The sequence below is a fragment of the Agelaius tricolor genome, unplaced genomic scaffold, assembly GCF_023055355.1.
Source record: "Agelaius tricolor isolate 1412-34295 unplaced genomic scaffold, bAgeTri1.0.p SCAF_8, whole genome shotgun sequence".
NCBI classification, from domain to species: Eukaryota; Metazoa; Chordata; class Aves; order Passeriformes; family Icteridae; genus Agelaius; species Agelaius tricolor.
Window position 1 is genome coordinate 26,364,264 of NW_027269268.1, and position 26,723 is coordinate 26,390,986.

Below are 26,723 nucleotides of genomic sequence, written 5' to 3' on the forward strand. Positions count from 1 at the left end.
TTGGGTTTTTTCATTTTTAGCAACTCAGGAATTGGTAAGTTTGGTGGAAAAATGTAAATTGTATTAGGAATTTTGTCAAGAGTAGAATTCCAGGTATCAGAGATTGCTATCACATTTTGGATAAGTTGGTATGTATATTTTAGTCTCTTAAATAGTAGCTGTCAGAAGTAGTTAAGAAAATTACTAATTTTCTATAGGTACTATATCAGCAAAATGCCCATTTTGTACTTGTAGAAAGCAAATTAAGTGTCTTTAAGAGCTACCTGGCAGATCTGTCCTAACAGCTGCTGGGAACCACAGATGCAGAAGCAGGTATCCAGTTTGGCTGCCCAGGAGCTAGAAAGATATAAATATATGTGATACATTCCAATTTTAATAAATTAAAAAATTATGGAAAAAAACTCATCCTGGTATTTATTGTATAAATACCAAAGTTTAGAGATAAATATGTCTAAATGTACACATATACAAAGTACATCTATACATAGAGAGCTGCTGGCATTGAACTCAGTGAGAAGAGCCCCTGCCATTTGATACAGTGTGATAGTGACTGTCTCCCTTTTGGTAGAGCTCTGGCATAATTCTGAAGCAATAGTATTGAGTTAGAAGCTAGATCTTCTTTGGAAAGTAGTTTATGGAGATGAGTAGTTGTTACCCCAAATATACAGGCATTTTCTGGCATTGTTTTTGAATCTTAACTTAGAAAAATAGCTCAACATTTTGAAATTGTGCTTAATTCTGATCATTTTTCATTTAAAATATTCCTGTACCTTCATTTCAGTGGTATGTTTTGTATATTTCTGTAGAACTGCACCATCTGTTTCTCAAAAAGCAGGTCACTGATAGGATTGTGAAGGGACTGATCTGCTTTTGCTCAGGAATGACTTGAGACAGAAGGGAGCTCGTTATTCTTCCATACCTGAGATAAATAGGACTCTTTCTTTCAAACAAAAATTGCCTTTCTTTGTCTGTTTTCCATTTTATTTTATTGAGATCAGGAGGTACAAAGTTTGGAATTTTAAAATGTTATAGAAAACATCACTTAGTCTTGGTTCTTTACCTGTGGTCATTTATTTCCATTTACTTTGTGTACTGTGTTGTAAAACACTGACTAAATTTCAATGTCCTTGCATACTTCATGGTAGGCATGACTCAATAGGGTTCATTTCATATACAAAGGCTTCAAGGCTACAACAGCATTTCTCTTCCTTTTGGGAACTTCCCCTTCCAAGAGAGGTAGTTTGGATAGAAGGGGCTTCCATATGAACTTTTGTGTTTAAAGGTACACAAAGTTGATGATTAAACTGCAACCAGTAAGATGCTTCCCAGAAGAGGGACATTGTTTCTCTAAATAAGCTTTGTAATGTAAGATAAAAGTAAAGCTGGTACATACCCTAATACTGGGAATATGTGAATGAGCCTAGGACAGAAGTTAAGTGTGTAGGATTTACTGCATTCCTGGGAATGCCATCTGCTGTAATGTTATCTGCAATTCAGCAGCCAGGTCTTGTTGAGACTTGGAGAGATGTGCAACCACTACCTATGTTGCTCCTTTACTCCACTCTGTTCAGGCACTTAGAGTTACAGTTCCTGATGGGGGTTGTTACCAGTTTAATTCTCAGTCACATACTGCTCTGTTTTCAAAGCAATGTGATACAGAGGTTGTCAGGAAGAAAAAGCATTATGAAAATGGGATAAAAATATAAACCAGCCTATTGTAATTTAAACCAAGTGCATACCTCAAAATATGATTTCTCAAGTCGCTATTAAACTGTGGTGTACGTATTGGCAACCATTGTTGTCCAACAAGAAACCTAATGTCTCATGTCCCTCCTCTTTGCTTTTGACATCTGTTTCCAAATGTTTCTTGCTGTCCCTTAGCTCTGAAAGTCATCACCTTACTGAGCATGTTCTGAGTGCCCAGTACCAAACCCATGCATGGAGCTGCTCTCATGGCTCAGAAACCTCCCCTCTGTTGTAACTGATGTCTGCTTTCATTAACATCTTACTGCCTTGCTGCTTGCATTTTGGAACTTTTTTAGCATACCTATCAGATCATCTGAAAATGTATTTTAATATCTTGGTTAATAATACCTGGTACTGGAAAAACATTACAAATTCTAAAGCAGAAGTTTTGAACATACTTATGTAGTACTAGGCCTGCTTTTCAGTGAGGTGATGGAGTTTCTCAATATTCATTTTACCCTAGCTATGATTTTTTTTCTAATTACTTACCTTTATCATTTACTGATTGAATTTGCTAAGAAAGTACTTTTATATGCTCATTCTTATATTGTTATAATTAATTATTTGGCAAAATAAAAAATTCCACATGAGAAAATAAGTTTATGCTCTATTGTTTAGGCAAGCTTGATGTGTTTCCTGAATGCATGTGTGCCCTTTAAAATTACAAAACACATTTCAACTAATTGGAAAGAGGATGTAATTACAATTAAATTAGTTTTCCTTGTAATCTCATCCAAAACCCAAACTCTTTTAATTCCCTTCTTTGTTTCCCTACTAATGAGAAACTAATAATTTTCATAATTTTGGCAGCTGGGCTCTCCCTGCCTTTGTCACAGCAGAGGATCTACCTATGTAGAACTTCCACCACTGATGGTGTCATTCCAAAGAAACACTGGTGAATTGTTATTTTTTCCTCTCCTTTTCTCCTTCATAATGACACATCTCTAGAATACCTCTCCTCAAGAAAATGGCAGTGTCTGATGTTAAAAGAATAGCTCTGAGGTAGAGAACATGCCTTTGCAGACAAGGATTGTGCACTCTTACAACTGGCATGAAAATTTACTCTAAGCTGGTCTTTGTGGTTTTTTTGCCCCATGGAGTGATGTGATAATGGTTGTGTTTGCATGCTATTTTTTAAGCAAACAAACACTTAATTTAGGTCGATTTTAAGCTGACCAACAGCTGTTCAACCTGAATCAGTACTGTCCTGGGCTAATAAACCCTGATTTACAGGCATGTATATTTCTGCAGCCTCAAGTCAAGCTTAGTGGGAGAGCTGAGCAACCTCATTTTTGCCTGTCATCCTTTTGTAGAGATGGCCTGAATCTGGTCTCTGCCTGTGCCTGGCAGGGTCAGCAGCAGTGCAGGGCAGTGCTGCAGCGCTGCACTTGCATTGACAAGGCCATAGATGGGCATTTGTGGGATGCTGCTGGCCGGGCGCAGCGCCATGTGACTTGGCAAATGCAAATAAAAAGGTCTCAAGACATGACACTCCTACTTGCTTTCAGCACATGTTGGATAAACATAGTAGTGTTGGAGACAGCTGTTTCTTCTATATTCAACACCTTATTTACAATGCTAAATTATCCCCTTTTTCGTTTTTTTACCTTAGTCTGTCTGTAATAAATAAAAAAAAAATTGAGGATGATTATGATGAAAAATAAAATAACTATTATTTGTTAATAATTTTAGAGGTATTGGACAGTAGGTCTGCAAATATTCAGGCCAAAGATGCAGAATGAGGTGAAAGTAGTAATCCTACAGGGTTTTCTCTGTCCAGCCAGAAGTGACCAGAACTGTTGCTGTCATCAACTAAGCAAGTCAAATGTCGACAGGAACCAAAATTGTGTTGTTTTAACTGATTTAAATAAAGATGAATGTTAAGTAATTTCACAAAAATAGAATAAGTTTCAGCTGGCATCCTGTGGAATGAAAAGTCAAACTGATAGGGATTAAGAATCTCTATAATCAACATTAAAAAATTAATTTTAAAATTTACAAAGTGAACTGTAAACTGTTTCAAATGTTCTTGTTGCTAATTTAAGTTAAAAAGTTAATCTCCTTTTAAGTGCTGCAATTTGTATTGTTAGTAAGACATTGGTAGAATTGAACTATCTTTACAACAACAATACCAAAGAAAGGCAACTGTTAAGTATAAGTTACTCATTTTTCAGTTTTCTGCCCTAAAACAGCTCGCTCCCCTTTTTCTTATCTAAGCAATCTCCTTTGGCCAGAGATCATAAGCAGAATTATTGTCAGAAAACATTTTCTGGGAAATGTAGATGGTTGGAATATCAAAATTAATCTTCAAGTGGAAAATATGATGGTATTACCATTTCTAATTTTGTTGCTATCAACAAAAGTATATTGTTGTGCCAGAATCATACATTCATATGCCATGCATTAGGCAAACTGCTTCTAAAATGTCTGCTTAGATGACCTAAATTATATATAAACAATGACATACTTGTATACAATAAAGTATTTATATATTAAATATACAGAAAAGGTATATGTGCATATGCTGAAACTTTGTGGATATTTGGAGTATTGAGATAAAGTTATGTTTTCCAGCAGAAAAAGGACAATTTCAAGCAAGCTAGTCTGATGTATTGTCACATGATAGACCACAGTTAATTTTGAGCTTAATGTCTTTCAAACAGCTGTATTGAGACCAAAAAAACCCCCAGTTCTGATTTGCTTCAGTGCTGAATATTTTACTGTTTTCTTTCATTTTTTCCCCTTAATTAAGAGTTCTGAGTGCTCCTGCATATTAACTTTTTTAGTCTCTATTCTTCTTCCAGTGAATTTCTGAATTTCTAAATTAAATTCTTACTTCCATTTAAGCTGATAGCCCCAGAACTATATTAAGTATCTACTAAGATTCGTCTCAGGACCTACAGTTGAAAATAAAACTGGGGAGAAAAAGTGAGACTAAAGACCTGGGGAAGCTCAGTTCACAGCTTCCCTAGGTTACAGATGTTTCTCAGAAGTCTTTGCTCATCTACATACATGGATGGTTCTAACACAGAAGTTGGTCCCAAGTACTTCATTAAAAGTATGGCTGTAATTAGGTCTGTCTGGCCCACAGAGGCTACAGTAGAAATTCAGCTACGGCTGAAGTTGTTACTTGGTAAATATTTCAGCCTTATCATTGAAATGGGACCTTTGAAAAAAAATCACAAGAACCAAAAAGAAACCTTGTTAAGAGTTTCAGTGCTTTTACCTTGAATACTATTATCTGGATTGTGCCTTTAAAATATCCTAAGTGCTTCACATTGCCATATAATTTACCTTTTTGAAGAATTGATGGTTCTGTTAAATTCTATTATGCATACCCTTTTTCCTTCATCTTGAGGACAAAAAAATGGACTTTTGTAGCTATGCGTTAACTCTGAAGAAGTGGGGCTATTCAACATGTGTAAATGCTTTGAACTTTCCCTCTCTTTCAATTTTCCTGGACCATAGACCAGTGGAACTTTTACCTCCTCTCCAGCCAGAATTGCATGTCTGATCATCTTTTTGTCTATTTTTCCTTCCCGCAGGGACCCCCAAAAAATACAGCAGCTGCAGAACCAAATTCGTCTGGAACAAGAAAGTGGACAGTGGTACCGTCACCAACAGCAACCTGATCATCAGCACCCTCCCTCTTCTCCTTCCTTTCCTCCTCCCCCCTCCTTCCAGGAGCTTGAGTCCAGCCAGTCTGCCACCTCTCCTGTGCCAATGAGTATTCTTAACTCTCATACTTCCCCAACCATGCAGTCTTCCAGCTCCTTCAACTATGCTCGGCCTAAGCAGTTCATTGCTGCCCAGAACATCAGCCCTGCTTCAGGTTATGTGACTCCATCTTCTGGGTCATCCACATCTAGCCTTCCTTCTCCTATGTCTCCAACTGCTTCTCAGAAACAGTTTGGGAGAGTGCCAGTTCCTCCCTTCTCTCAGCAGTTTGCTCCAGAAGGGGAATATGCCTGGTCTCCTTCTTCTCCATCCCCTCCACCCCCACCTCCACCTGTCTTTAGTCCAACAGCGACATATCCAGTGTGTGATTCCTTTCCACTTCCACCTCCTCCACCCCCTCCTCTTCCTTCACTTTCTTCACCTTCCCACAGCCTGTCTCCAACTCCAAGATTTCCTAATTCCAGCCAGTCTCCAGCAGCTTTTCTCAGCTCCATGCTGCCATCCCAGCCACCACCCATTTCTGTCAACGCATTAGGCCTCCCGAAAGGAGTGACGCCTCCGTAAGTATCAGCTGATGAGCTCCTTGATGTACTGCAGATTGTAAAGATTATTGCACTTGCTTCATTTGTACTTTTCTAGGGTCCTTTGCTGTTAGCAGTTATCTGAGAGGGAGAGATGTGTGAATAAATTGCAAGTGCTTCTGTGCTCAAGATGTGAGATAGTTTTTTAACCCTCACAGAAGTGAGATTCTGAAAGAGCCCTACAGTAGGAGCACAAAAGATGAGAAGCTGAAGCTTTAAACTGGAGTTTGAGAAAATGTGAAAGCAGAAGCAAAAGGCTCTGCAGGCCCAGGGCAGTGAAAGGAGATCCAAGAAAACCCTTCTCATGGGCCAGTTCTTTTAAAGTCACGTTATTCAGTGATATTTGCTGTTTCTGTTCCTATTACATCTGCAGGTAGAGAAATTTCAAGTACAGAGTATATCTTTCAGAAGTCCTTATAACTTTGTGATACTGAAAATACAAGGTATTAAAGTATACATCTGATAACAAAGTGGCCATAACAGTTCCTTGGCTTCAGCTAGAGATTTTGTTCTGAGGAAGTTTGGGAAAGTGTTTACAGAGGGATTTAAAATAGCAGTGCATAAAAACAAACAGAATCCCTATCCCTAACAACTCCGCTCACTTATTTTCCCCTTTTGTCTTCTTTAAAGGCCAAAATAGTATTTTGGAGCATGTTAGCTCCCATCATAGATCAGTTTTTCTTTCTACTGGCACTAGACTCTCATTCCATCCTTAGAGAACAAAGAGACATGCTGAAGAACAAAAATGAAAATAGCTGTATCCAAGGCTTATTTATAACTTTGTCCAGAAGTTTGTCTAAACATATCTACAGTATCTAGGTGACTTGCTCAGCTACATACTGTTGCAGTGGGAAATTCTGTTATTTCAATCCAAGATATGAAAAGGAAGAGAAAGAAGAAAGAGGACAGATATCTAAGTAATAAGTCATGTATCTGTTTTAAAAAGCATTTCTTTATCTTGATTTGTTTCATACAGCTCATTATAGAGTCTGGCTATGAAACGTTTTTAGGAGAAAAATTAATAAATACTGCAATTTGCCCTTGCAGTCATCATAGTTGTGATTTTCTGTTTTACTGTGTCCTTTGCACTGGCTGAGTTTTGCTATTGATACTGAGCACTGAAAATTGCATGATTAATTTACTGACAGCTTGACCAGTAAGCACAGCCCACTGAAGCCTGCTATTACCCTTGATTTTCCAAGAAAGGGTTCTAGTCCAGCTATACAGCTCTGACAAGAGCTGGATTCATTTTTGAGCTCACCTCTGTGTGCTGTGAGGGTAATAGCAGCAGCTTGAGCCTCTGCTGTGTCCCTCTTTCCCTCTTACTCTGTGCTTATGGATACATGTTCTCTCTTGAAGAATTAGTTATGTTCTTCCTCATTCCCTTTGATCTTTGGACAGAGAAACAACTCTGCAAAGATTCTTCCCCCTTCACCATGCCCCTCACTTCCCCAAGTGCAGCAGCTAGTCTGGGTATGCACATGATGGTGTGTCTATCTATATTCCTCCTTCCCCCACCCCAATAAGGCAGCAACCTCAGGGTCTGAGCTGAGGATGAGGTAGTTGGCTGTTTTTCTGCATTCCCTCAGGAAATAAAGTCCAGATGGGAGCTGGATCGTGTTAACTATACTGAATGTATGTGTGTATAATTTATGTGTGTATATATATGTGTGTATGTATATATACATACACAGTGAGCATTTGTCATCTGAATTATAACGTTAAAACATGGTAAAATATGTACTGTGTGATGCAGAAAAGCCATAATCTATTGTTATATATCTTTGATGCCAATTTTTCCCTGGCTTCTTCTTTTTCATGTTACTGTGTAGGTTAATGTCTGGTGTGTCTTGCTGAGTAAATTACTTTGTTTCCCGTAATTCTAATACCACTCCTGAGCAGTTCTTCCCCTGGCCTCCATTTCCCACTCAGCTTTAGGCCTCTTCTGCTTTATGCTATAGCCTCAATTCTTTTTTTGGCCCCTTTTACTTTTTACTTCTTTTCCTTTGTTTTTTGCTCCGTCCTCACAAGTCCTCTTCAGCACATTTCTCTATCCGAGACATAGTTTCTGAGCTTCATACACTATTCCATAACTTCAGCCTGTAGTCTCACCATTTTGCCATGACCTCCAAGATCTATTGGTTGAAAATTATGATGCTGTTTCCTGACAGTGTGCTTTACAGACTGGGTGCAAGAAATAAATTGTTGCATTCAAAGTTTTGCTCAGCAGCTGAAATACTAGTCAAGCCATTTATCTTCAAAGACTTTGTCATTGCTAAATCTTGGCACAACCACAGATCTGCTCCTCAAAAGCAGAACTTGGTACGCGTATTTTTTTTCAGTTTTGTGTTGTGATAGGAGCAGAATTAATGTTAAGTAATAAACATTGCAGGTGCAGGAAGTTATTTTTGGAAATGGTCAAAGGCAGCACCAGTAAACTTCTCTGTGGCTGTATACAAGCCAATAGTCTTTGTTACTCCTCTTGGAGTCAAACCTTCCTTCATTAGCTTTCTTTAGTCATTTCCTTTCCCATGCATGTATCATTTTTTCTACTGAAAAGAGAAATCTATCCAAGCAGAGGCAGGACAAAGCAAGAGGAGCTAAAAGCTTTGGCCCAGCCCCAGAGAGATGACATGATTGGCATAATGCAATGAGTCCTGGGACTGGTGTGCCATGAAGGATGGTTACAGGCTGTTCACGGGGGGATAGGCAGGGCAGGAGAGGCAGGGCAGGAGAGGCACTGTATGTAACAGAGGGTCTGGAATGAATGGTGCTTACAGTTGGCAATGGCATGGTCAAAAGCCTCTGGATAAGGATTAAGGGACAAACAAGTAATGCAAATGTCATCATGGGAGTCTACTATAAACCTCCTATCCAGAATGGTGATGCTGATAAGTTATTCTTTAAGGAACTAAGGAACATCTCTAAGTTAACCACTCTTATCCTTATGGGGGACTTCAACTTGGCAAATGTTAGTGAATACCATACAGGTAATACAAGCAGGTCCAGAAGGTTCATAAACACCTGGATGATCACTACATGGTGCAGACACTAAGAGAGCCAACTCAGTAAGATGTCCTCCTTGATCTGCTGCTCATTAACAGAGAGAATTTTATGACTGAAGTGGGAATTGGTGGTTGTCTTGGCCACAGCAACCACAAAGCAATTGGATTTAAAACTTCAGACTGCTTAGGGAAAAAATGAGTAAGGTCCTCTGGGAAAATGTTTTTGATGGTGCTGGGGTCCATCAATGCTGGTGACTTTTTAAGCAACACCTCCTATGGGCACAGGAGCAGGCAATTCCAAAATGTTGGAAAAGCAGGTGAGGCAGAAGGCCAACTTGGCTAGGCAGGATCTTCTTCTAGAGGCAAGGCAAAAAAAAAGTAAATGTTTGACCAGCAGATGCAAGGTGACATGGGAGGACTACAGAGATGCTGCTCTCCTCCATGGGGAGAAAATTGTGAGGGAAAAGCTCAATTAGAGCTGAAGCTAGTCAGTACTGTGTAGCACAATAAAAAGAACTTTTAAAAGTATGCTAGTTGCAAAAGGCAGTCCAGAAATAACAGTGACTTGTTAAATTATGAGTATGTTCACCATACAAACAGGGACATAGACAAGGCAGAGAGGGTTAATGCTCTCTTCAGTCTTCAGAACCAGTCACGGACTATGGGGCTCTCAGTGCCCTCAGCTGAAGGATGAGGATTCTGAGAATTATAAACTTAGAGTCAACTCTGAACTTGTGAGGGAATCACTGCTCCAGCTGGATCCCTGTCAGTCTATGAGGCCTGATGGGATTCATCCTGGAATCCTCAAAGAGCTGGCTGATGTCATTACAAGACTTCTCTCAATGTCTTTTTGAACTGTTTTGGGAATCTGCAGAGGTCCCACTTGACTCGATGCTGGCTAATGTTGTCCCAGTTTTCAAGAACAGCATGAAGGAAACTACAGGTCTGTCGGTCTCATTTCAGTGCCTGGTAGAATTATGGAGAAGATTACTCTTGGAGTTACTGAAAAACACCTGAAGGATCATGCAGTCATTGGCCAGAATGGCTTCATCAGGGGAAAGACCTGTTTCACTAGCTTTATTTCCATTTATGACAAGGTAACCCACCTAGCTGAGCAAAGGAAGCCTGTTCATATAATCTCTTTGGACTTCGGTTGAGCTCTCAATACTGTCTTTCATGGTGTCCTTCTGGACAACATGTCCAGCATTCAGCTGGATCAGTACATCATATGATGGGTGCTCAACTGGCTCATGGGTCAGGCACAAAGAATTCCAGTAAAAAGAGTTGCATTAGGCTGGCAAACAGTCACCAATGGGGTTCCACATGGCTCCAGTGTAGGGCCAGTGCTCTTCATAAATTACTTAGATGCAGAACTCACAGGAATACTAAGTAGATTCGCTGGTGATACTAAACTGGGGGGAACTGTCAACTACCTTGAGGGCAAAGAGGCCCTACAGAGAGATCTTGACAAATTAGAGGGTTGAGTAATCACCCACTGTATGAAGTTTAATGAAGGCAAGTGCTAGATTTTGCACCTGGGACAGGGCAACTCTGGATATCCAAGAGGTCTGGGTGATGAGAGGCTTGAGAGCAGCTCTTTGGAAAGGGACTGGGGGTCCTGATTGATGGAAAGTCATTGTGCCCTGGCAGCCAGGAGGGCCAGCTTTGCACTGGTGGGCATCAGGCACAGCATCCCCAGCCAGGAAAGGAGGAGGGGATTGTCCTGCTCTGCTCTGCACTCAGGTGGCCTCACCTCAAGTCCTGTGTGCAGTTTTGGACACCACAATACAAAAAAGACATTAAGCCATTAGAGAGAGTCAAGAGGAGGGCAATGAAGATGGTGAAAGGCCTTGAGGGGAAGCCATATGGGGAGTGGCTGAGGACACTTGGTCTGTTCAGCCTGGAGAAAAGGAAACTGAGGGGAGACCTCACTGCAGTCTGCAGCTTCCTTGTGAGGGAAAGAGGAGGGGCAGTCACTGACCAGTGACAGGACCCGAGGGAATGGCCGGATGCTGAGTCAGGGCAGGTTTAGGTTGGGTACTTGGTCTACACCCAAAGGGTGGTTGGGCACTCGAACAGGCTCCTCAGAGTAGTGGTAACAGCACCAAGGCTGACAGGATTCAAGGAGTATTTGGACAATGCTCTCAAGCACACAGTGTAACTCTTGGGGTGTCCTGTGTGTGGCCAGGAGTTGGATTCAGTTTTTCTTGTGGGTCCTTTCCAACTCAGAATATTCTGTGATTCTGTAAAAACATTTCTAACCCTCTCTTCAATTCTGGTATTCTGTGGGCCCATGAACAGTAAATACCATGCTAATGTTTCAACATTTTCCTTGGTTTTGAACCCTGAGATTCTGTGGAAGTGACTGCATAGCTAAACTAGTTTGAACCAATGAATATTCTTTCCAGTTAAATTTGGATAGATTTGGAAACATTGCAGTGGGAATTGTTAATTTGTTTGGAATGGAGTTTGTGGTTTGGTTGTTTTGGATTTTTTTTTAATAGCATGTGGTCTTACAGTCTTGTGTGTATTATGGGAATAACTACTTGTGAATTTACTACATTTTATTTGGACATTAATACCTACTAATCAATCTTTAAATATTTTAAGCATTTATTTGAAACAATATGGTGAGTGTTTCCCTTGAATAAATTTTATCTCAATTTTCCAGTAAGCTCTAGACACTTTATAGTAACCAGTATTTTCAAGCTGTGGCTATGGTGGTGTTAATTGAACAAGCTTTGGCAATGACCTTTTTTATTAATGGAATAGATTTGGTAGACTTCAGGTCTTGCTAAAGCATTGTGTTATTAAGCAGAAGAAAAGTGCTGGTGGAACTGCATAGCTAATTAAGTACTTAAGGGAATTATGAGCACTTGTCAGTAATTTCTGAGGTAAAACTTGGCTGGAGTAAGTCTGTTGAACACTGTTCTTAAAAATCTCAGTTCTTTCCTTCTTTACCTAAAGAAAACTCCAGGGTGGGTGGATCTGTTGTATTCAGATTAGCTTTTGGTTACAAACCACTTTCAGGGAAGAGAGTTAATGTGACAGAAACATACAACAGAGGGGGGTTAGTTCACAGTTAAGTTTGTAGAAGCTAGAAACTGAATTTCACTGTTCCTAGAAAAAAAATAAAAAGTTGCACGTGAAGGAATAGAGATAAGTATACCTAAAAGTTCTAGTTAAACACATAAATTATATGTTTACATGAGTATTTGTGAAAGCACAAGTAATCCCATGAGAAGGATTTGTTGACTATTTATTTAGTGAATATTTGCTTTTAAAAAGTATAAAACCTGCCAATAGAGGATGTGGAATTATCCTGGAGAAATGGGATCTCTTTCTAAGTATAAAAAATAAATATTGTTAGCTATACATATATCCTTTTGAAGACAACTTTAAAAATTAATGATTTTCCTTAAAGCAGACCTTTTCTTAAAGTAGATATCTTCAGTAATACTACCTTAGTTAAGAACAGGAAAAAAATATGACTGTATAGAATTGGTGAAAGAACATGAATATTGAGTTACTACTTTCTGGAAAAGGATGGAAAATGGAAAACCTTGTACAATTACCTTGTAGAAGGTAATTAAATAAGCTTCTTTTATCATTCTGCACAAAATTTAACTGCTGTCTCAGTGACCTTTAGAACATTAAATCCAAATCATAAAGGAGATTATGTGGGAATCACAAGAAAAGCAATATCAGAAAGAGATTGCACTTTTTTCTCTTTGAATCAGAGTTACTGGTCTGTTCTTGCAGCTGTGTACTGTGATTTGTCCATTGCATTCTGTCTCAAATGGAATTGAAACAAATATTTTAGTGATTGTCATGTTCCTTTAGTCAACTGGCAATGATGGTGACCACTCTGAGGAGAAATACACTTCTCTATCTTTTCATCTTACAGCCTTCAACACTCTCCCAGCACAAAAGCCAGCTTTCATTTTAGAGTAAACTGCAGGGCTGTCTTATGTAGATGGGACTTTCTGTAAGTTATGCTTGCCACAACTTTTTAAAAATAGAGGTTATCTACAGTAGTATTGATGTGAAAATCATGATGCGTAGAAGAAAGTACCTTGATTAAGAACTCCAACATCAAACTGAGAAGACAGGTCAGGGTGTTTTCCTTGCTTATGAGAAAGAGAGAGAATTCATCTCTCTTTGCTGCCTATTCAGTCATACCTGGAGATATTCCCAGGTAACATATTGGGAAAACATATCTAAAGGCAAGTATTGCTGTAACTGGAAAAATTCCAGAAAATATCAGAGAATGAATGCAATGAATATTGCATTCATTCTCAGCCTCCAATTTTGTTAAGCTATTGCTTCTGTCCATTAAACAATTTTTGTTTAAATTTTCTTGAAATTTTTCTTTTCCCATAGCTTGGATAGTTCTTGTGGCTATTATACCAACACATGAGGGGTTTAGCTGTGATATTAGACTGGTTCCTATTGGTTGTGCTAAGAAACAGCTCATATTGGCAACTTCGGTTTTGCACATGCTTATCATAAAATACATATCCATATCAGCTTTTCTGAGATATGATGACTGCATATTTGTTCCACTTGAACTTAGAAATCCAGGTTGTGCACCAGATCTAATCAAATAAAGCTGTGCAAAAGTAGAGCTCAAGGAGGTAACATGGAGACACTCAGACATTAGCCAAAATAACAGTATCCTGACAATCATTGCATCTGGAAGTATTAATTTTCAAGATATGCATAATCCAGTTCTTTTTCAAAATGGTATTTGCAGCTACTTAAGAATATTGAAGATGGCAGTGAACTGAACTGAGATAATTAGTACATGTATTTTCCTATTGAAAAGACAGAGAGGCTGTTCACAGCATGGCTTTGATGCTTGTTTTGGTCTGCAGGTTTTTCTTTTCAGGGGACTTAATTTTATAACTTCTTTATTTTAAACAGATCTGAATGCCACAAAAACATCTGTGAATGTAAAAGCCAGGTACAGTGCTTGATAGCTGCAGAGACCTTAACCAGTAACACCACATCAACTGAAATTAGTTGATATTTTGAATATGACACCTTTTCCCAGTCCAGTGTAGCTTTTTCTTTACATGCTTCTCACAGTTACCTGTTCTTCTAAACATTTCAGGACTATGAGGATTGTGCCAGCCTTTTCTACCTAAAGCAGTTGATGCTTTAGTTATTTCTTCTTGACCATCAGTTCCAGTATACTCCTGGTAACAATCAGAAATTCAGATTACAAAATAGGCATTTGATTTTTGATTTGATGTCAAAATATATGCACATCTTTTGAATGGCAAATGGTGCTTATGTAGCTACAGTAACCAGTGCAGCATGAGGCAGAGAGATTGCTTGCTCAGGAGGGGAAGGAACTGAACAGGGGAATGAAAAAGTAGTAATTCTTCTTTTCATGAGTAAAAATGCATTTTTAAACATAAGCTTTAGAGGAAAAAAAATGGTAGCACTCATGCACTTTGTAGGTGAGTTGTACTCTTTGTTATCTAAACATTAAGAGGGATCAAAGATGTTCTGAAATTTATATTGTTCATTTCTGTCTTAACCCTATCCAATGCTGAGACATGATTTATTTTTTTCAGCCACAGTTTCAGAACACTGGTGGTAGAAATAATTGGTCTTTTGTTACATTTGTTCCATTTGCTGCAAGTCATCCTTAGTCAGGTCTGCTCTTCAGGCATTCCCTTCATTCAGATGCATGTAACATCACATTACTGGACACAGCTGAAGCTCCTGGTCTCCACAGCATGTATGACAAGATCAGACTAAACCAATTTTATTATACAGCTGCAGCTTCAAAGTTTGTGACCTGTTACAGTGCTTGTAGTAACTTTGCTTTTACAGTAAGTTAAAAATGTGTGAAGTGAGCAGGAATTAGCTGTATTTTTGGAAGGCTTTAGTTTTAAAGGAAAAAAAAAATACAGTAACTGTTCATTACCTCAGTACCAGAGAATTAATTTGGATTTCTGTGAAACTAAGCCATATTGGCTGCAAACAGGAATTTGTTCTTGGAAGGATAACAACAGCCAGCCTGTTGCCCTTGTTTACACTGTAAAAGGTACATAGAAAAAGAGAGAATTGCATCCAGCATGCACTCCGTGTAATTAAAACATAAAAAGTACTGCTGGTTTGGCTTTCATTCTAAACAAATGTCAGGGCAAATATTCAAAACTAAGGAGAGCCAAGCCGAGGCTGCAAAAATCTTTGCTGTCAAAAATCTCTGTGTGAATTAAGATGACAGTTTTGGCAATTTCATTACACCCTTTCTGACCAAAAGAATTCAAACATTTGTGCTTTTATCTACACCTGGATTCAAGCCCCCACTGACTTAAGTGATGTGTATTTCAGAGGTGCTTAAAATCCATATGAGTTGCAGCCTACTTCTCGAGCCTGTTCATTTCTCTGCACATTTGTGGTGGTGGTTGTGTGCTCGAGACTGGTGCTGTCAATAGCCTGAAATATGCTGTCTCTTGCTAGCTTAATGCAGCAAATCTGAAATTTGCCTGGGGCAAAGAATGAATATACGAATACATAAATGAATTGGCAGATTTTTTTTGTTTGATATTATCCCAGAGAGAAGACAGAAAGAAAGCTCATGCGTCACTGAGGACACAAATCTTTGGAGCTAAATGCATCCAGATAAGGGCATGTAAGGATGGTGGAAAATATTTGCAAAAGCAGCTGAAGAAAGTTTGCTGCCAGGCTGTCTTGCCATGTAAACCATTACTCAGGCTGAAAGGATCTGTGCTTTGGAAGATAGATTTACTAAAGTAAATCTATCTGATATTTCTTATCATTGCTTTGTAGACATTTTGAAATTCATCCCAAGAATGTATGTCTTAAGAGTTAACTTGCTGAGGGGTATGTATGTATGCATATATATACACACACACATGTATCTATTTGGACAGTTTTAAGTGTATAGAGTTAGAGAAAGAGATTCTGAAGAGGGGGTGGAAACAGAGCATCTGCAGGAAGAGCTGTGTTTCCTTATGCACTGCTTTGAGTTTTTTGTCCCAATTTAAAATAGTACTGAAAGAGGAAGAGAGAAGCTCTCCAAAGGTATTTGAAGAAATTGACCAGTGCTCACTTTTATTGTTAAATTTTTAAACCAACTGCTTCCTTGCTTAAATGCTATAGGGACGATAATCTACTTTTCAAGCAAGTTGCCTTGACTAGGTCTTGGGTGACACTTCCACATGGACTGTGCAGAGCTCGGGATCATCTGACACAAAGCCAGAGATCTGGAAGGTTGTTAAGGACTCTGCCTCTCCTGTTAAAAGTTCCCCAGGATCCCCAGTCCATTGCTGTCATATTTGCATACCTTGTTCTTAAATAAAATTCCTATGTAGCTTTGCTACATAACTTGCTCCAGCGTTTAAATGTCACTGTTGTAGGGTAGAGGAAGGAGAGTTCTACATTGTTTGTGTCTAAGCTAGGCCTGTTCTTCTTCAAGTTATTGTGACTTATCATCCTCAATGGACATGAAGAATGATTAAATGCCATTTTCTGATGTCAGCTGTTGTCTGATTTCTGACATTTCATTTGATTTGCCTGTCTATCTTCATTCTCCTAATTTCCTGACTAAATAAACAAGAACTTTTGCCTCTGTGCGTGACATAGTTTGTCACAAAAGCTATGTTTTTAAAACCATTTGGTAGTTTTCTTGTTCTAAAACTTTCCAGTTTGCTGTATTTTTCTTGAAGTGCAGTGGTAAAACTGGATTCAGTGTCTAATAGCAAGGAATAAAGGAAAACAGCTCAATTTCATGTCTTATACTGGGCTGCCCTGGAATTAGATTTCTTTCCCTTTTGAAATAATACTGTTAATTTCCAAGTTTTAATCTCATAGATTCTCACGAGATGCTTAACATGTTAATGCTAATTTTCCATTACCATTACTATCATGCTTTGAATATTTTCCTGAGTTTCATCATTAGAACACCTCTAGACAAATGATGAAGATTATTGTAAGTGGCAGTTGTTACCTGCAAATGAATTACAGCCTCTGCAAATTAAGTGTCATCAACCAATTTGAGAAATGTGTTTCTCTATTTCACTTTACCAATTAAGGCTGAAATCCTAAGCGCTCAACTTAGTATACAGAGCTCTTTGAAATGCTTCATTGGACTATATTATTTCAGTTTGATAGAAAAAGAAATCACTGGTTATCTCTGAATAGCTGAATATTCAGACTGAATAGCTTTACACAGCCATATCATAGAAATTTCAGCCAGGCTCTGTTTCCCTGATTTACTAGGGAACTTACTGCAGCTCCTGAAGGCTAACTCAGAAGCCATAAACTGAAGTGTATTAAAGCTACTTCTTGTTGCCTATCTGCATGCGCTTCAGCCTGACAGAGAGATAAACATGAGGTTTGACATGATTCAATTTTCATTTTCTTATTACCCTACTCTGTTTAGAAATGGACTGTGATATTGTTTTCCTGTGTTTAGTGTGGATGTTGAACTTACTAACTTTAAATTCTCTGGGTACTCATTTCCCTGTGAAAAATGTGTGTATTTGCTTAGGGGGTTTTGTTTTCAGACATAATCAATAGTGCTTCAGAAAATCCTTTACTTGAAATCCACTCCCAAGCACGTAGCTCATTCTTCTTTTCATACACTGTTGTGACTTACTTGGGTGAACTGTACATTTCACCTTTACAGCCTATTGAGTAGCATAAGCAAGCATAAGCAGGCCTTTTTCTGGAAAAACTCTATTTATTAGTCAAGTATAAAATTTGTGAGAATGAGAAATGAAAGCTGTTTCTTAATGTATTACTTGGAATTTTCAAGGGAGGATGCATGTCTCCATTAAAAGCTGGCACAGGTGAAGCCAAAGGTGAAGCCAAACTTGAAATTTGCTGCCTTGAAGTTGGCTGATTTTTGGGTTGGGTTTGTTTTGTTTTGTTTGGGTGGTGTCGTTGTTGTTTGTTTGGGGATTTTTAATTTTTTTGGGGGGTAGGTAGTCTCAAAAGTGACAAAATTTGGTTTCATGGCAATGCTGGCCTAGGTGATTAAGGACTGGGAGGTGAAGGGAAGGACTGTAAGGGGAGAAGCAGCTGGCACCTGCCCACCAGCCTGCCAGCAGATGCTGAGCCTTCCTGAGGGACATTCCCTTCTGATCCACTCTTCCCACCATCTCCTGTCCATTTTCTTTCCATGTCTTCCTTTACATTTACTGCACCAAATTTCTGGACTAATTGAGGCATCTCTTTCTGGAAGAGACCTTATCCCTGTCTCTTAACATTCTCTTGGCTCCCTGTAGATGGGACAGTTTTCCTATCTCTTTCCCAAAACAGAGTGGAGGAGACTTGCTTTCTTATTGTGACTGAGAAGACCTCAGCTGAAAGCCGAGGGAATTATTCTACTTGGTGGTCACCAGCTAACAGATGAATATTTCTAGGGCAAGGGATGTAGTTCTATGTCTGTTTGTGAAATTAGGCAAATATCTGCTCTTCTGCTGGGATTTAATGTAAAAATGCAGTCATTTTTACAAGAACTTCGCTGTTTTCACATTTTGGATTTACTTACAACAATGGAATATGAAATGTTTTAGTTAGGAATGTTTACAACTATTGTCTTCTGCATCTATTTACTTAATTCCTTCTTGGCTTTTGAGAGTATATGTGTATTTTTTCATTTTTTTCTAATGCTGGAAATTACCATTGAAAGCACTTCCTGAAGAATGAAGTCTCTCTAACCATAGAAACATAGAATTCAATATTATCCAAGAAAATTTGTTATCTGCATGTGATTCTTGTTTAGAATTTTGGCACTGATAATTAAATTATTAAGTTGGGTATTGGAAATAAATTTGCCAATTACCTGCTAGTCTGATTTTTTTCCTATCTCTATCATCTGAATTTGTCTATTTACCTGATTCAATTCCATGTTTTCCATGTCATTCACATGTAATGGAGCTGAGCCCTATTTACTCAACAAGGTTATAAAGACCCTGTAAACTAATATTGAACCAGTTATCAGTGTTTTAAACAATCCTGTGTGACTTCACTGGAGAAATGGAGTGTACTACAAGTTTCAAATGTGATAGCAATGCTGATTTCTTCACAACTGTGTTAAGAACAGCTGATCTCCAGTAGAAACCACCCATGTTGGGCATTTCCAGCAATAAAGCCATCATAACATTACTGTAAAATGTTAGATATTAGTGCAGTCTGGAAAAATAAAATTTCCTGTACTGTTTAAGAAAATGGGAGTGAAAATTGCTGGAAGTGCAATCCTATCCTGTAAGCTGGTAAGAGGAATAAATTAGCTCTGTGAATGTGAACTGCTAAATGGCTGCAATTCCACTGGGAAACCTTGCTGCTGAGAACTGCTTCACAAGGATGACTTTTCTTTTTCCCAGTGTAACCCAGGCTGTGAATGGCTCTTCTTAGAGCAACAGCATTTATGTGTTGCCTTATGGGTATGTGTTCACAGAGATATGAAGAATAAACATGAAGTTATGCAGTTATTGCAAAGTTGCTACAAGGAATTAGTTAATAAATAACATAAGAAATTAATAATTAACTGCCTTGTCTTACATCTTCCTGATCTTTATTCTGGTACTTCACAGGAACCTAGTTTATCTTCCATCCCCACTTATCTAGTCATGCTTTCTCTTTCATGTTTCCTCTCATTTTGCTTTATTGCCACTGCTCATCTGTGAGTGTGTGGTGTTTACAGCCACTGCCAAGCAATCCTGAGGGCTATTTTAACTAAAGCACAAATAAAGGATAGTTTCATCTTTGTCCTTAAACTAACCATTTAATCAGCAATGTGAGTTAGTAGGGACACTATAGAAAGAAAGATGTCAGACCTCTAGTTTCAAAGACACAATGTTGTTTTCTTCATTAATAACACTGATTCCAGATACATTCCTGAGTACAAATTACTTCAGGAAAGCTCATTATTTTTTTGGTACTGTTTTGCAGAGGATTTCCCAAGAAAACAGGCAGAACTGCTAGGATAGCATCAGATGAAGAGATTCAAGGGTCAAAGGATGCTGTAATTCAGGATCTGGAGAGAAAACTTCGCTTCAAAGAGGACCTTTTGAACAACGGGCAACCGGTATAAAAACATAAAATACCCTGGGGAATGGGAGTGAATGAGGGTGGGCACCACTGGTAGTTTCTGAGCTATGCTACATATAAAATAATTGTTGTAGATTGCTTTTTATGTATTTATAATTTTTAATTGAACTTTCAAAACTGCATTTCCAAAAGGAATGATGCATTTTGTTCTATCATTCCTTCTCCTATTTGACAACTTTACTTGGACTCAACAAGCAATGGAGGTCACCAAAATGGTAAATTTGCATAAGAAGCCTGCACAGTCTGTACCTCCATGACTTTTTGAGCCTCAAGGGCCATTTGCTTTCGACTGTTCATTACTGAGTGGATGAACATGCACAGCTCTGATTCAGTCCAGGCTCATTCTACCTTGTGCCCAGCCACTGGATGATGGGGGAAGCAGTAGCTGGTAACTGGACATCAGGGGAGGTACAAGGCAGTTCATCATGAAAAACAACCCAGTAGGAATCAGGAATCATTAGATTCTGCAGCTGGGGGGGCCTTCTTTTGACTGATAGAATTTTGACCAGTAGAACAGAAATAACCCATAGTACTAACTTGCAGACTCAAGGGTTGATGAACTGCTTGAGGAGTCAAGAAATGAGGTAAAATGAGCATATCAAGTAATGGAAATGCACAGCCACAAAGAGCTCTGTTCCTTTTTATGCACTTAAGATACACATGAAAGATAAAATACCAAATTCTTCCTGCTCAGAGTTGATGAGAAGCAACTTTCCTAAGAATTTTTTACAGTTATTAAGACACTATCTTTGAAGCAGGAATTTCTTCTAAGAGGAAAGTAATTTTTAAAATGTAAACTGTCACCTCTGTTTTGTCAATAAAATATTTTTTTAAAAATCTGAATACCTTGGGATGCCTTTGTGTCACTTTGAAAGGAAGTAGAATTTTACATTTCTCAGGACAATGCCCAGAATTTTACTAAGTTTGCTTCTAGGTCTGAGCTGTGAACTGTGGTGGCGTAGTTCAAGAAAGCCCATTGAGTCAGACTGTCTATCAACTTTGCTCAATTTTGGTTCTTAATAAGGTCAATGGAGTGAAGTAGGGAGAATGTTCAGAGTGTTTGCTGCTTCTGTTACCTTTCTCCATTGACTGCACAGCATTTGGCAGTTTTCTGTAGCAGTTAAGCAAAATCACTGCCAGAGTATATTAGTTCCTGTTTTTTCCAAGGAAGTGGGCTGAGAATGACTGTCAATGCCTATTTTGGAAAGTGAGGGAGATTTTTGGCCTGGGCAAATGAATGGAATGTCCTGAGAATGCCCACATGGCCCAAGGTATAAAAAAAAAAAAAAGAGAGACCAACTGTGATCAGATGATGTGGGAGCTTGAACTAAATAAACTGTTTTGGTGCTTGCCTTGCGGCTTTTGCCTTGCAGATTCCTGCTGTCTTGGGTAAATTCTGTATGTGTAATCATGGCAGTGGGCACTTGGAGTGACTGCAGAAGAAATATAAGTGAAGAAAAGTTCATGATTTCCTTAGATGCTTGTAACCGAGGCAACACTGCTACCTAGTTGCCACGAGTTTCAGCCTGCTGGTTTAGCTGCAAGATAACATTAAGACAAAAATAAATTACATGAGATTTTTTTTTAAAAAAGCATACATGCAGTAGATGTAATATTTACAATTTCCATTCTTCATTCAGTTTTCATTTTTCTCCTTAAATGAGGTATTTCACCATGAAATTGTCTTCCACAAACTTGCATTTTTTTTGCAATGATGATTTGTAAGAAAGTGTCTGAAATGCATTTGTAAATGCAGAAAGAAAACTAATAATGAAATAATTGGTTTATGCATTAAGATTTTCCTTTAATTTGTTTTCTCAGTGTAAATTGTCTTTTATAAGCTGTCTGCTAAATTTCTGAAAGAGTAAGAAGAAATAGAAATTTTAAAATCTTGAAGAATACATTTTTCTGAATTTTGGACAAAATATTCAAGTAGAGTAGAATCTCCTTATCGTTTTGTGGCAGTGTTTTCTGCCTTGTGGTTCTAATGTAAAAACTGAGCAGAATGACTTGGATAAGATTTGGGACGATTTGATATGCCCTCTTCTGTTTGCCATGATTTAAGCAGTTCCTATTGCTCATTCCTACCCAAGTTCCTGGCATGAGGATGGAAACAAATGGCAGAGTCAGTGTAAGGGTTGCTTAAGCCAAAAGAGCCACTTGTAATACTAGAAAAATGCATTACAATCTGTGGTAGAAAATTTCTGTTAGAAATATATTGCTGCTCTCTTTTATCAACATTACTTTAAGCATTGCTTACTGTGTACTGCTTTGTCATTGGAGAAATACTATTTTTTTCTTTCTTTTGCTTCCCCCCTCATGTCCTTTTTATTTTTTGTTCAGAGATTAACATATGAGGAAAAAATGGCTCGTCGATTGCTGGGAGCAGACAGTGCTGCAACTGTCTTCAACATACAGGAACCAGAAGAAGATCCTGCAATACAGGTGCCACATAACTCTACAATTTCACAGGACAAAATGCCTTTCAGCCTTTCTCTTTTACTGACTATGATTGTCATTAAAATAAAATCCTACACAAGACAATAAATATATACAAGATAGGATGGTTATTGATTACAGAAGTCATATGTTATCTATTAGTGAAATAACCTGGAGGATCACATGTCCATGGCTCAGTTTTTCCATAAGGCTGAGACTTCTCGAATGTCTGCTTTCTGCTTTAAACTCTTCTGTTTATCCTGTTCTGTCCTGACCTTTAAGTCTCTGAAGGCAGAAAGGCATCTCCTATCTTGAAACCATCTTCTCTTTATTTGTATAATAGGCACTTTTTGGGTGCAGACCAAAACCACAACAGAAAGTCTGCTTGAAAGGCCAGGTACACGCTCTCCATTGTTTAGATGCCAGAGCTGCTATTCAGAAATGTGTAGCATTCGTTTGCTTATGGTGCTGCACAAAGCACATTCTCCTGATAAAAACTGAGGAACTGTCATGGATATCTCTTGGTCTTCTTTCTCCTCTTATCTTTTCTTCTACCCTTGCAGGAAGCTCGCTCTGTTGGTGCTTCTGTAGTGAGTCCCATGGATATTCAAAAGGTTATCATTTTCACCTTTTTCTGTCTTTTTTTTTTTGTCTGTTTTTCTTTCTGTCCCCTTTCCATTCTGCTGTTCTTGGTTAATAACAAGAGGTCATCTAGCATTAATAACTGTGGAGAATTGGACTGCACTCCATTTATGAGGATGTTCAAGTTGTTCTGGAAGCCTGTGTGAGTGCAGACAGTTTAACAGCAATCATCGTGTGCTCCACTATCTTTGTGCTGTAACAATAACATACACTGACATGATACTAACTGTCATATACTTCATGGTTTATTTTTATGGTGCACTTCAGGAAACAAAGAAATTTTAAAACTATCTGCAGCTTACAAGGTATTCCTCTGCTCTTCCATTTGTTGCAATTATCGAGGGTTATTAGTTCTGTAACCAATGGCAGAAGCATGTCACGTCATTCTCAGACCAGAGGCAGCAACAGGGGATGAGGATGTGAAAGGATACTTTGCATGAGATGCATGTTCTGTTCTTAAATACAAGAGTCAGACACAATGGCCAAAAGCAATTTGAAAGAGTGTCTGAATTTCTGCTGACTGAGAAGAGCATTGGCTCATATTTTTTTCTCCTGCTTTTGAGCTATTTTACAGTCTGACATTATCACTCTTATCAGTAAGATTCCAAGCAGGAATTCTGCAAAGTAACAGTTCAAGAAAGCAAATAACAGTGTATGTCAGAAAATCATAACAAATTCAAGCAAGTCACTCAATGAACCTTTCTGCTCTTCTTGCTATATCTTCAATACAATTACGGTAAATTTTGTTTCTAAGGGAGGATCCCACACAAAGGGAATCATAGCAACAGGAGTAAAGGGAAACAACTATCATGGACTGCCACTGTTGCAATTTTCTCTTATTTTTCTCCTCATTTTTACAGGCAACTGTAAACAAAATAATTTTATCATTCTGGTTCAGCCTCTGGTAGAGTTCTATGCAAATAGCAGATGTGAACCATATGGTCTTCTAGCCATCTGGAAACAAAACCCACCCTAAATCTGTCTGTACCCTCAAGGAAATGTTAGTGTGTTCCTTTTGTCTTTATGAACTGCCTCAGAATACTTTTATTCTTATAGGATTTTTTTTAAATGGAAAGAAAGCAACCAATGACTTTCTTTCCCCTTATAAATTAGACCTTAAGACAACATGAAATACAGTTTTTGCCTCATACCAGATGTCTCGATTGTTTCATAGGGAAGCTATTGGAGACAAGGATTATAGTGTTTTTCTTCAACAAGATACAGTTTCCTTTTATATGTAAAAACTTAATGGCTTGTTAAAGATTAGTAAAATAAAAAAATCCAAATATTAAGAACACATCTTCCTGAGCAATGTGTTGAAGCTGGACACTAATATCTACTTCTCATTTGACAGGAATATAAAGTCTCCAGCTTTGAGCAAAGGCTGATCAGTGAAATTGAATACAGGCTGGAGAGATCTCCTGTGGAAGAATCAGATGATGAAGTGCAACATGGAGATGAACCTATTGATAACAGTATGTCACCCTATTTTGAGATAAAGCTGAAGCACTACAAAATCTTTGAGGGAATGCCAGTCACATTTACATGCAAAGTGGCAGGAAATCCAAAGCCAAAGGTAAGAAAAAACAGTAAATCTTTCTAGAACTTCTCTGAAGAGTTCTGTGTTGGTCCTTTACCATCAGGCTCTGGACTCTGTGGGCTGTATCTTACAGGAACAGGAGATATTCACACTTGAAAAGAAAATCTTCTATCTAGCATAAACTGCTGAATCTCTTTTGGCACAACTGGAGTTATTCAGTCAAAATCTAGTAAAAAATGCTACTGTAAGGCTTCTGCTCTCAGTTACTCCCTCCTGAGGCTTCTTCTCAATTATTTTACCTGGAAGGAAAGTCACTTTCAGAATTACCTTTCAGGGTACATTTGTGCACAGAATGCAGTGCAATGCTAGAAAGCCCCACGTGAGCTGGCATAGGAGTCCCAAAAGCCACCTCATCTTGCAAGCATGGGTAATTAGTTCAGGCATGGTAAGATGCTAATGCAAAAATATGTGGGTTTTAGTTCAGAAGCCAGCATGGTGTCTCTCATTCTTCAGCATCTACACACACTAACAAGACTGGATTTTACTGGAATGTAGAAGAAGGTGTAATAAAATACCATAAGCTCCCGTATATCCCAACAGCAAGATGAGACATGATGGTGAGGTTTTAATGATGAACTTCTGAGGGAGGGTTGGGCTTGGGAAGCATTTCCTTGTAGCAAATGTAAAAGTACCAGCTGTATGATGTCAGTAGTCTGGAAGAATGCCCTCCTTGGATAGGTTGCATACAACCATTTCAAAAATCGCTTGGCAATCAACTGACTGATTATGCAGCAGGCAAACAGCAGCAGCTTCTTCAACTCCCCTGCCAAAGCCAGTGTCTTCCCTGTGAAGTTCTCACAGCTCTCACAGAGACCTCTCGTGGACAGGCGCTCTTATCTTCTTAGACAAGATCAGTGATGCTTTGTCTGTTACATAAGATCTTCACAGAAGCACTCACATCCAAATCTCTCATCCAGTGTAAGTTTTATGGGTACTCAGGATTTCAAACAGAGAGAAATGCAAGTGACTTTATATGCCCAATGATATATGTATATGATACTGTACAAGCTGTTAATTTAAAAAAAAAGGACTTTATGAGGTAGCAGAGGAAGAACAGAGAACTAGGACTACATCTACATCAGCAAGGAGTGCAGACCAGAAGAAGAAAATCTCTAGAATGAGATCTCCACCCCTACACACATCAGAAGGGTTTACTCCAGGCTAGCTCTAATCTCGTCCCACAGACTGAAGCAGATGCACACTAGATGAGTTCTTGGAGCACACTTTCTGGCTTAGTTTCATCTGAAAGGAATCCAGTTCTGTGCTCCAAGAGCGCAACATGATGTGAACCACTACAAAGTAAGCAGGGTAGATCAGTATACTTGTATCAAAAAAGCACTCCTGCTTCAAACTGAAGAAACAGACACTGGGAAGATAAGCCCAGTCTGACTGAAACCAAACTTTTCATGTCTAGCCTTACTTCTGAGATGACCCTAGGTAAGAGTCTGTTGTGCAGAACAAGGGTGGAATGCAAATGGGTCTGTTGCTGACAGAAGTGCCTGTGTGCAGAGATATTCTTTCTGCCTGAGGCTCATGACTAAGTTGCTAGATGACCTATTATGAGTCAGCCTTAGTCAACTTCACCATTCCCTAATTTCCACAGTTTCCAATTAAGGTGTAGTTTCTCTCTCTCATTTAAGACAGATGAAAGAGGATGTCTTCTTTCCCTCGATGGGGTGATAAGGATTGCACAGCCAAGAAGCCACATTCCTAGCACTTCCCCCAAAGCCTGCCCTTACAGAGGAGTATCTGATGAGAATGCCCTGTGAATTCACAGCCATGTTCTGTTTTCCTGCAGTGTCAAAGCATGCACATTAAGAAGGGATTTGCTCTTGCACCTGGAACTCTGGCCCTTTGTTCCATTCACTCGCAGATGCTTTGTGTAATTTGTTAAGTTGCTTGGATGGAACCAATATCAGTCCTGTTATATGG

At 38.7% G+C, this 26,723-nt stretch overlaps 1 protein-coding gene across 11 annotated transcripts in view; it reads left to right on the plus strand.

The window, feature by feature from the left end:
- PALLD (palladin, cytoskeletal associated protein) overlaps nucleotides 1–26,723 on the plus strand; it is a 187,296-nt gene that overhangs the window by 142,712 nt on the left and 17,861 nt on the right. For 4 of the 11 annotated variants that reach the window (XM_071432025.1, XM_071432027.1, XM_071432026.1 and 1 more), the window contains 5 exons: nucleotides 5,292–5,984; nucleotides 19,952–20,087; nucleotides 22,454–22,555; nucleotides 23,113–23,163; nucleotides 24,546–24,767. In XM_071432025.1, coding sequence (XP_071288126.1) covers nucleotides 5,292–5,984; nucleotides 19,952–20,087; nucleotides 22,454–22,555; nucleotides 23,113–23,163; nucleotides 24,546–24,767 — 1,204 coding nt within the window. The remainder of the gene's footprint in view (nucleotides 1–5,291; nucleotides 5,985–19,951; nucleotides 20,088–22,453; nucleotides 22,556–23,112; nucleotides 23,164–24,545; nucleotides 24,768–26,723) is intronic. The other 7 variants (XM_071432030.1, XM_071432036.1, XM_071432031.1 and 4 more) reach the window with 4 other exon arrangements.